The 11348-nt window shown below is 44.5% G+C and overlaps 1 protein-coding gene across 3 annotated transcripts; it reads right to left on the reverse strand.

The window, feature by feature from the left end:
* Positions 1–244: 244 nt before the first annotated feature.
* On the reverse strand, positions 245–11099 carry LOC147626905 (uncharacterized). Of its 3 annotated transcripts, none has more exons than XM_086815449.1 (5): positions 10206–11099; positions 1557–1640; positions 1093–1173; positions 882–981; positions 245–754 (listed from the first exon to the last, which is right to left on the reverse strand). In XM_086815449.1, exons 1-5 carry the CDS (start codon positions 10967–10969, stop codon positions 716–718), a joined length of 1068 nt encoding a protein of 355 aa, XP_086671575.1. In that variant the 5' UTR covers positions 10970–11099; the 3' UTR covers positions 245–715. The 3 variants fall into 3 exon arrangements, with proteins under 3 accessions (XP_086671575.1, XP_086671574.1, XP_086671576.1); XM_086815448.1 differs by having other exon boundaries at positions 252–754; positions 868–981; positions 10206–11096; XM_086815450.1 differs by lacking the exon at positions 1557–1640 and having other exon boundaries at positions 257–754; positions 868–981; positions 10206–11095.
* Between the last annotated feature and the right edge of the window lie 249 nt (positions 11100–11348).

Below are 11348 nucleotides of genomic sequence, written 5' to 3' on the forward strand. Positions count from 1 at the left end.
CATCAATTCTTTTAAATATACATGGTTAGGATTTCTAAAATTGAGAGAGAGAGAGAGAGAGAGAGAGAGAGAGAGATCCCCACACACAAAGATAACATGTTTTTAAACCTAAATTTAGGAACTTTATTAGTTCTTAAGAAATATATCCAAACATGAAAGTGGAGAGTGATTACACTTGTTCAAAAACAAACAAACACAAGCAAGGAAAACACTAGAAAAAGTTGTGCAAACATGTACATAAACATATACACATACACATACTCACATGTATGTTAACATATACATATCAACATCTATATCTACATATGTCAAAGGAAACACTCAAAACAGTAATTTGACCTTGAAAATATATACATTCCTTGCACATTAGGATAAAAAGAGTGTGCACTTAAAGTAATACTGGAAACACTAGGAAGAGGATTTCAAGGAGCAAGTGAGCATTGGATGGTGTGTGCCTACCAAAGATCTCATAACAGCTTTGACTGGTCACTGCTCTTGCAGTACGTTACATTGTTTGAACAAGGAAATTCCACCAAGGCAGTGTGTGCTTTCTCTATAGAGACATGAAGCATTCAATCTCCGACAGCATGCTCAGGAAGCTGTGATCAAAAACAAAACTGTGGAGGTCTAGCACAAACCTCCATGGCCTTGGGTGTCATAAGCATATATTGGGGCTTAGATGGGTAAATCAATGGTCTTCTTTTTTCACTTCTCCTTAGCCTTGGCGCCATTTTGAGCAGTCACAGTTCCAAACCTGAGAGAAAAGCATGCCCAACGTGGTCTCACGTAATGCATAGAAAGCTAAATATGGTCTCACTTGAACATTCAGAAACTCACCCCCAACAAAAGAAAGATTTAGAAGTAAACCTTGCAGCTCTCACTTTTCTTTTCTCGCTTTCCGGGATGCTTCCCAACTCAGGCTTTACACCAAACCGTTCTAAACGTGCCTGTTTCTTCGTCTCCTCATCAATGATGCCAAACCTGGGATCATCCGTAAAATCTCGCTATGGAGGATTAACAGACAAAGGATCCCATGATACCAAACCTGCTACTTTCAAAGGACTGATACAAAGCTCAGCAGTATTTTCCCACCTTGCAGCTCGGACTTGCATCATTACTGCCTCCGGTTTCTTCTCTTCCTTCTCATTGATCGTGACTGTACCCGAACCGAATCTGTGAATGCCATTAAACATGTCACACATTCTTTTCTAAGCTTGGCCGCACATACAGTGCAATCATCCGTAGAGGATTGAAATAAATCATTTGTATGAATCAAGTACTAAGCATAGTGTTGTGAGGCCCACATCTTACCCCTTAAAGCGAACCAAGGCATTTACTCATGACTAGAACCCATCTAACTGATTGAGGCCTCTCCCAACCTTAACCTATGTGCCTGTGACTGTACCTGTGCATACTACAAAAATGGCACTAAAGATTCCATATGTGAGCAGAATTTCTGTTTACAAAGCTCGCCAAATTGGTTCTGGGACCTTTGCCCCAACTGCTGGCCTATACCAGCTTAACCTGGTTGCAGCTAGGGGCTGGGCCCCACGCACCTGATTGCTGCCTCCCTGCAAGTGTCCAGCCGTGTCCTACTGCTGTCCTCCCCTAGGTGGTTACTTTTAACCATCCCAGGAAGCCTGTTCACAGGAGTGAGGTACATCACATTGTAAGATTAGAGACCCAAGTTAATGGACTTTGTAAGAAAAGCTCTTTGTGCCATTCCATCCTTCAATGTGAATGCTTCATTAGTTCGGTGTGGATGTAAAAGTAAAGCATTTTGAGGCATAGACAGTGCTTGTATTTGAATGCGTGCAAGTTTATTTGTGGGTTCCACAATACAGGAGTGACCTCCTAATGCAAAAGATCCGTAAATAAATGTATAGCCAGCCTGTATATTTATTTGTGCAATATATTGTTCAATTTATTCGTATGAGCTTTGTGCGCAAATAAAAGGACAATCTAATAATTAGTATCACGTTATTGAAACTTGCTTTCCAGCATTTCATGTTGAAAGGAGGGCAATCTTTTTTATGCGACAGTAAAATCTAAGTCCTCTCTTTGTTAGTGAGTTAGAGAACAGCAGCCTAATTACTCATTGGGTGTGAGCAAGACTGTATTCATAAGCAGACAGCCAGCAGGGTGTAACTGATAGTGTGGACAAGACCGAACTGGGCCCAGTGGGCAGCATCTGACAGCACAGGTCTACACGTGTAGCAGCATTGGGAGCACAAGTAGCACCGTGATGGTGCATGTACTACCAGCGATAGTCGTTAGAGAAGAGTGTGCAACAGCTTGAGAGCTTGGAGTACCAAGTCCAGAGACGAGTTATCCACGATCAGAACTTATAAGTTGCCATTCTATGACACTGTACATAGTTAGCCCTTATGCCCTTGAGATCGACATGATTCCCGAGGCCGACATCTATCTTCAAAGGATTTGGTCCCTGACAGCTCCTAGGAATGCAATTATTTCATCCATACAGCTCACCAAAAGGGTCGTGTTAAAGGGGTTCCTCTTCCAAGACATCCAATGGACAAATTACCACCATTCAAGTACAGCCTTGGTGCCCTTAACCTCCACCTAAGCAAAAACGAGAGCAGAACCAGAACGTATGGATGGACATCAATCATTGTAAATATTGATTCATGTTAGTAATAGACAGTAGATTAGGTCTACATCTATCTTGTCTATTGCATGCTTTCATTCACACTTCTGCATTGGGAGATTTGCATTAATCTGTAACTTAATCTATGTTTTTGTGTGCATGCTGAATTAGGATTTAAGGGCTTGTGTTTTAAAGCCAAAATTAGAGTTTCCCTGTTTTGCATTAGTTCAACCCTTGCATTAGTGTTCAGTCTCATTTTTCAACTTGCATAGCGAATTAGGGTTTGCGTTTTTGCATAGGCACCCAAATTAGGGTTTTCATTTTTGTGTTAAACCAATGTTTTTGCATCACCTTTTTGCTCATCTTCAGCATATTATAGTGCTAGAAAGTCTAGATTTCAGCCTAGCATGGTCCTAAGGAGTCTAGGAAGCATGTAGAAGTCTAGGGTTAGGATTTGTGGCGTAATTACTACACCTTGTTTGAGTTTCCAAGGTTCAAGCATGTCTCTTTGAATCTGTTGAGAAGGCTGAGTTGAGTGCTTTGGCAATTCTCGAGTGCTACAGCAGTTCCCGAGTGTTCCGTGGAGTCTACCACGCCAGCAAAGCATCCAAAGGCAAAGGAGTCCATTCCAGTCGTAGTTTGCGAGGAGCATAGTAACATGAAACGTTTCGTCGTTTCGTTTCATCTGTTTTGGACGAAACGCAAAGGTTTCGAAATGACACTTCTTATATACACATACCAAATTTATAACATAGCCAACAGAAAGATGAAGATACATTTTTCCGGACTAGTGGGTATGAAATTCATGATTTTGGGAGTAGGTTTTTTGGTATTTTCAAAATTTGGGCAAGAAAAGGAGAGGAAGAGAGGAGGAAAGAAACAAGTTGGAAGGGAAGAGGGAGGTGAGAAGAAAAGGAAAGGAGGTGAGAAGAAAAGGAGAGAAACTTGGAAGACAAGAAAAGGAGAGAAAGAGGAGGGAAGAGAAGGAGGGAAGAGGAGGGGTGGACTGTGGAGGAGAAGAGAGAAAGAGGAAAAGGGAAGAGGAAGAGGAGGCGTGGAGGAGAAGAGAGAAAGAGGAAAAGGGAAGAGGAAGAGGAGGCGTGGAGGAGAAGAAGTGAAGAGCAAAAAGGAGGAGTGGACGAGGAGAAGAGGCGGAGCAACAGGTTACGGACGAGAAGAAGCGTTGAATGCGTGAAGTGGCAAATGGGCAGCAAACAAGGACGGAAACAACGGCAAAAATCGCATTTGCAAAAAAAAAAACTTCGCCCTTTTTTTTGACCTCACGAGCATCGTGTGCACCCTTGCTCCAAGCTAAGCAAAAGAGGGGATGTCACGTGCACACCTTCCAAGGGTGTGACATGGACATGTCTCTACCATTTAGAGGGGATGTCACGTGCACACCTTCCAAGGGTGTGACATGGACATGTCTCTACCATTTAGCCAGTTTAGAGGGCATGTTCAAGGTTACGTCGTGGTCAATTTTGGGGCTTTTCAACCATTTTATTGTACTTGTTCCAAGCTCCCAGTGAGCAATCTAAGTGTGGACACTTTTCTTATGTTTGGAAATTCTTGTTAATAAGTTAGGGTTGGCAGCCAACCAACCCTAAACGCCAGCCAACTAGTCCATCAGCCATTATAAATAGAGGGCAAGGGGTGAGAGTCATTGATGAGTTTAGGCATGTGCTCGAAGATTGGTGGGCAAGCAAGATAAGGCCACAGCCGACATATTGTGAGCATCATCAGAAATCGTTGTAAATATTCATTTATCTTAGTAATAGACAGTAGATTAGATTTACATCTATCTTGTCTATTGCATGTTTTCATACATGCTTCCAGAGAGGGCGATTTACATTAATCTACAACTTAATCTCTCACTTTGCGTCAATCTCCATCACATATTTAAAATGAGAGACATAGCCGAATAGGAATCCACAATCACAAGCACTTGCACAGTCTGTCAACTATGCAACATGAGGGAGATCAAGATAGTGGAGCACTACCTTGTTAAATGCCTTGTCTTGCTACATGATCCAACGTAGATATCATTGCTTATTCCACAAGGCTTTTGAACCCTCGTCAATTCATTCAAAAACCCTTGTTACATGCACATGCGGAAGCTTGAGTGTAAAGCGTGCATCAAGTCCTGGGTAAGAGGCCCTGGGTTCAATCCCATCTCACTGCAGTCGATGGACGCATCCTCACGTGAGGGTTGTATTCCACCTACAATCAAGTGTAAGACTCTGCTCCCCCTAACCCTCCAAAATAGGGGTTGGGATCAAAGAGTGACAACAATTCCAATTGACTAGCAAGATCTCAACTTTGGGGGTTTGGCAGTGGAGAGAGAGAGAGAGAGAGAGAAAGAAAGAAAGAAAGAAAGAAAGATTTTATTAACGTCTTCCAAAAGACCGAACTCGGCCTATGAGACAAATCAGTGTACCTGTATGGAGTATCCTCTATCATCCCAACAAAATGAAAAAGTACTGAACTAAAAAGCTGAATCTGGGTGTGCAATAAGTACAATGAGTGGGGGGAGGGGATGGAGCTCTACTACTAGGAGAATGCAAAGCTATATGCATGGAGTATACAATCATGATATGCAACCTAGCTAGCTCCATCCTGTACCATACTGGGGGTATAAAATGGTATACATCAATGAAGGGGGTGTCCACAGCTCCCTGAAGAGAGAGAGAGAGAGAGAGAGAGAGAGAGAGAGAGAGAGTTATATAAACGTCTTCAAAAGACCCAAAGGGTCTAAGAGACCAAAATGATGTGTACATAGTGTCCATAAAATCTCATCATGGATGAAATAAGAAAAAACAAACAATCAATCAGCCCTGTATGTCAAGCAAGGGCCCATCCAAGATGTCCATCATGGGTGATACAAGAAGGCTAGAGATGTTGGTAGTCTGATGTGAGGATGAGGCTACTCGATGGCGGGCCAAGAACTCTTGAATTCGAGGCTAATGAGCTAGGGGTGGTCAAGGTTTGACGGACGTCTAGCTCTCTAGAGTGTGCGTGCCCAATCTTATATGACTCCCATGGGCCTGCTACGAGGGAGCACTGTGGTATAGGCTCCCGTATCCACTGTGGTGGGCTCTCGTTCCATAGTCACAAGGGATGCGAAATGGGGACGGGGAACGGGGATGGAAAAGATTGAGAATGGCCATTCCTTGTCACTAATAGAGTGACATGGGACGCAAATGGGAACGGGAAGATGCTGCCATCCCCAACATTCCCGAGTCTAAAAATGCCCATTCCTTGTGACTATGTTTGGTTCCTCCCTATCCACCCCTCTAGGCTAGAAAAAACGGTGATGGTAAGCTGAGAGGAGGGTTGTTGGGAGGCAAGAATCTCGAAGTAGTGACTCTCCGTGTTGGCTGAGCTCCACTAGGATATAAATATAGCCAGACTTCTCCATGAAGCCATCCTCTGTAAGCGTCATAGAGTGATCTCGATATAACCAAGCTTATGAATGAAGCCATTCTCTGTAAGCCTCATAAAGGAAGATATAGTCTTCAAGAGACCTAGAGGGTCTATGAGACCAAAAAGGTAGAACAATGTATCCATGATGAATATTGAACCATGGAAAACAAAAAACGTGCAAAACTAGCTACATAAGCAAAAGTATCCATGTGATGCTACATGGTGACGTGTGGTCATACATTGAAACCATCCTCCTCCAATATGGAACACAAACAGCCATAGCATCTCCCCTCTATAATGGAGGTCGCCATGTTGAAGGAGATCCTAGATCTGCAGCTATCGAGTTGAGGACTCTAAGATTTGGGGTGTATAGCTCTTAGAAGGGATCGTGCACGCTTCGTTATGACACCCTATTGTTGGGGTAAAGGCACTATGCCCACCCTTATAGTGTGTACAAGCCCATAAGTTATAGTACATAGTACACTAAGTACTTTTAATGTACTAAGTGCACTATGTGTACTAGTGCAATATACATGTGTGATAGGGGAGTCACACACTCAATGCTTGAGTTGACTTATCCCCACAACTCTCTCTCTCTCTCTCTCTCTCTCTCTCTCTCTCTCTCTCTCTCTCCCCCTTGTTCTCTCTGTGTATGTCTCCCACATGAATTAACCTAACCCTAATTCTCTCTCTCCCACACAACTGGTATCAGAGCAAAGGAGAGATCCATATTTAAGATTTCTTGCTGTTGGTGCTGTTGCTGTCATTTCTGTTACGTTAACTCCCATTTGAAATCTCACAGTCGATGATCAGAGAGGCTCTCTTGCATCAACTGGTTACATGGAGCTTTTCGTGCGCAGCAGAAAGAGTCAAGCGTACTGGATTTTTTTTTTTGCGCGCAGCTGGAGGAGTCAAGTGCCGTGCGTGATAGGATCCGTTCCAGTCGGTAGCTGCAGCTCGTTCCGGAGCCTGAGAAGGACACGTGCATCACTTCCCTATGGCGCCGTGTAACGCTGGCCATTAGGCGGAGGCAGCGTCAACAAACAACGCGTGTGTGCACTTGCAGCTTGCAGTTCCCTCCGTCGGTGTCCCCGTGCTTTCACGCCACGCAGGCATTGGGCGGATACGCCTGACCACAAGCAGCAATAAGCGCCTATAGCGAAACGCCGCAAGCAGCCTCATAAACGAATTGGCAATATTGATTGCTCTGACTGTGAAGCTAGGGGAGGCAGCATGGCAATCTCGTTAACCAAAGACCTTCCCATGATGTAACTAGGCGGAGACGTGACCCCCTGTCTGCTCTTAAAAAAGCCCTTTTCGAAGGAGGAGGTCAGAGTGATGGAGACGCTGCGTCAAATCCCCATCTCACACCAACACGCTGGACTTGGGCTTTACCAGGTCATGAGAACCTCGCTGGACCACCCTCAATAGGCAGCAATAATTTTCTGCAACAAAAAATCAGAAATATCAGAACAGGTACATGCTTCAATTTTTTTTTGGGATTTGCAATTGAGCAAGTACAATCAACAATTGAGCAGGTACAGGTGTCGAATTGCTCAATTTTGAGCAAAATTGGCAAAATTGGGTGACATTGGTCACAATCAGGATCAATTTGCAGGAAATTGGATGTCGAAATTTGGGGCTTTTGATGTAATTGTGCAATTAAGCACTCATACATGCTGTATGATGTGAGAAATCGCACATTTGGGCAAAATTGCAGCAAATTGCAGAGCAAATCAAGGGGCTTTTGTGCCGATTGGGTTGATTTGCATGCAGGCACTCGCATTTGATGCTGTGGATAATGTGTTGATATTCCATAACACATTAGGAGTTGGAACAGAAAGTGAGCCAGAGGAGAAAACAGTATTACCTCCTTGAACACCAGAAGTCGGAGAGTGAGTTATACTCCTAGACCATCCTCTATTAGGGTTCACAAAATGCCAAGGATCAAGGGTAGTTGATGGTACCGTTTGTTGAACCTATGCCATAGAAGAAGATACCCATGCAAAGTTAGGAACATACGTACTAATAGGCACATACGAACCTAACGCGGTCATTGACAAGAATGATGATGAATCTCCAAACAATCAAGGAGGTACATGTCCTTCCTGAGAAAGAGTCCCGTACCGAAGTCCAGTTTGTCGGCTAGAATAAGAAGCAGAGCTCTCCAGTTGAGGCTGAATACCTAGGTCCAATACTGGCACAATGGCTGTGGGCATGTATCCTCCTTTGGAAGTAACGGCTGATAAGCTTGGAGAAGAAAAACCATATGCCAAGGGTGTAGAGGGTGAGTGGGTAAAAGTAGGCTGGTCGTCTCCCAATGAAAGACCTCGAACAAGGCTCTCCAGTGAATGAGGAGTTCCATCCTCTGTGTGATCTATATCGGAATAAGGGGAGTCAGTATCTGGTATGAAAAGCTGATCCTCCGGAATCGAGGGTAGACTATCCATGGTGTGTACTTTCTAGGTCTTCGATCCCTTTGCTCACGATCGCTATGATACCATGTGAGGGGAAAAGAGACCAAAGGACCAAATATATGAAAGATCAGAGTAAACACATAACATGCAATGGTGATGTGAATATAAAGGATGAAGTCCAGTACAGGAGCTCTATGTGAGACTCCGAATAAGCAGAAAGAGCTGCTGTCCCATAAAACACAGTTAACAGAGCTGGAGTGACCCTAATGAAAGCGCTGATATAAGCCTGATGCAAACGCTGAAGACAACCTGATGTAGATGATGAAGTCAGCCTGATGTAGGCGATGTAACCGCTGCTGTGAGCCTGATGTAGGCGATGAAGTCCAGCAACAGTAGGCGATGTAAACGTTGCTGTTAGCCTGATGTAGGCGTTGAAGTCCAGCAACAGTAGGCGATGTAAACGCTGCTGTTAGCCTGATGTAGGCATTGAAGTCCAGCAACAGTAGGCGATGCAGGAGAACCTGATGTAGGCGGCAAACGCTGTGGAAAGGCTGATGTAGGCGGCCAGACCAACAGCAGTTAACGCTGCGAATGAACTTGCTGTAGGCGGCGACAGTAGTGATGTGAGCCATCCGTGTGCTGACCAGCAGGAGATGGCGATGCACTCTGTGATGTGCAGTCCACGAGGTATCCAGCCTGCGCTGAAACGCAGAAAGGGAAAAACGCCCAGCGCCAAGACCACGTAGGTTGATGGTTGGCGAAATTCTGAGGGGAGCCTCATATTTAGATGAGGTTTTTGGTCGGCCAGCATAGAAGTCCACCCTTTTTGGGCTGGGTAAATACCTGATTTAGGTATATTTTCACACAGGGGCGGCCCATTCGCAACCCCAATGGTGGTGTACTATGCAATGCCTGTCTCTTTTGCAAATTATCTTCTGCAGTGATGTATCATTCAATTGTTTTGTGCAACGTGGCTTTTACATTTTAAGTGTTGACGTGCGTATTTTTCACAAGACGGCACCCAAGGATGTTCACACCCAGCCGTTGAATGTTACCTTATGCCATAGTAACAAAGAGATCTTCCATGGATGGTGCTACTGTAGTCCTTTTTAACATCATGGACTCCTTGTGGCATCCTTTTCACCCACCAGGCACCTTATCAAGGGTCGCCTTTTTGTCTACACGTACTTGTGTATCAAGAAGGTGAATACATGCATTGAAGTCTGCAGACACACATACCGAGCACACAAACCACAAACACCCTCTAAATGCTAAAGAAGAAAGAGGGACCAAGGGTTTGGGGACCCAAAAAAGGAGACTCTACAGCCACTAAAGAATGTCAGACAGAACCTAGACTTCCATGGAAATGAATAGCCTTTTCCAGGATCAAAAACCAGCAATGTGGATGTTTTTCAACCCCCATCCATGCAGCCTCTTGGTACCTATTTGCCAAAATGAGCAGCCTGAGTTTGATTCCCATCTGGGGATATATAGGGGAAGTATGTGGAATTTGAAAATGCAGTGGGGCCGTGTATATCCTTAAAAGAAGATAGTTATACAACATCACACTGCACAAAGGAAAAGGGAGGAAATCCATCACCACTAATGCCTACATCTGGGCAAGTCATTCCTACCAAAGCCAATCTTACTGAAAGCAAGCCATACCTACTGAGAAGTGGAGATGCTACTCACTGTTTAAGCTAGCCTATGGTTAGAAGGTCATACACATCATCCATTCCTATGGTATTAGAATGTACCTTTCAGCTCGCATTGTCCTCTTCTCACTCTCTGAGACGTGCCACTCAGTTCCAAAACGTTCGGCTCTGCGTCGTTTCCTCTCATAGTCTGTAAGAGCTCTGGCTTCACTTGAGGCTGTTGCGAGGGCTGAGGCATTGGGGAGAGGGTTCTTACCAAAAGCATGTGTTTGCTTTGATTTCACATCTTTACCAGGCAATGCAAGTGGTTCTGACGCTTCATCTGACAGCTTAGCATGCAGTGGCTGCTCTGAAGCTTCATCAGATGGCTTTGAAGGTAATGGCTTCTCTGCCTTCCCCTCCTCCAGTGGTACCTCTGGTTCTGCTTCTCCTTCCTCCTCCTCTTCTCCTTCACCTTCTTCTTCTGCATCGTCTCCATCTTCGTCATCTTCTTCTTCTTCTTCTGCCTCCTTACTCACAGCTGGGTCTTCTTCTTCCTTCTTCGGGATTAGGGTTAGGGTTTCTGCTTCTCCTTCTACTTCTATTTTTTCTGAGGTAATCATGTTACTAGTGTTGAACGGAGCCCCTATTTCTGCTACTGCTTCCTCTTCCTGTGTCAGGGTTTCTGCTGCTGTATGTGCTGGAGTCCCGTTGCTGCTGCTGCTGGCGTTGAGAAAAGCTTGCAAGCGGGCAACCAGGGAGTCTTTGAGGCCGTTGGTTTCGAGGCCTCTGGAGGCGAGGGCGTTGCGGAGCTCCTGCACTCTCATGCGTTTCAGGTCGGGAGACAAAGGGGTAGGGGTGGGGGAAGAGGCAGCAGGAGAAGCCATGGCGATGCAAAACAAAGAGCAAATGCTGAGAAGAGTCCAGTACTGTCTGGACGATGACAACGCTAAGGTTTCTTTCAACTTAAGGAAGAGAACAGTGGGCGAGTATGTATTGAGCGAGTGGAGACGGTGTGCGCGGGAAGCAAGAAAATCATGAGCTAGCATAACAATAACATAACAATGTAAATAAAATGGAAAACTTGTACCCATTTTGTTTCTTGTTACCTTTTGAATAATCACTAATACTCAACCTTCTAGTTGCTGTGGTATGTAAAAGACATTAAGAAGCAAAACGCAGGAATGGAAGGCGGAATACAAAGGGTCAATCGAAGGGAACTTTTTCTTCTTATTTTTTAGAAATCCATGATTTTTTTTCTCTCCT

This window comes from Cibotium barometz, chromosome 21 (genome assembly GCF_041138505.1).
Source record: "Cibotium barometz isolate CiBa-2024 chromosome 21, ASM4113850v1, whole genome shotgun sequence".
Classification (NCBI taxonomy): Eukaryota; Viridiplantae; Streptophyta; class Polypodiopsida; order Cyatheales; family Cibotiaceae; genus Cibotium; species Cibotium barometz.

What these genes read in the sequence shown, in the direction of transcription:
- LOC147626905 (XM_086815448.1), bottom strand. Translation starts at nt 10,969, where the DNA reads ATGGCTTCTCCTGCTGCCTCTTCCCCCACCCCTACCCCTTTGTCTCCC. An exon ending in TGCAGGGAGGCAGCAATCAG is followed by an intron (nt 1,174 to 1,556) that starts GTGCGTGGGGCC and finishes TGGCATTCACAG; the next exon opens with ATTCGGTTCGGGTACAGTCA. An exon ending in ATGCAAGTCCGAGCTGCAAG is followed by an intron (nt 982 to 1,092) that starts GTGGGAAAATAC and finishes GGATGATCCCAG; the next exon opens with GTTTGGCATCATTGATGAGG.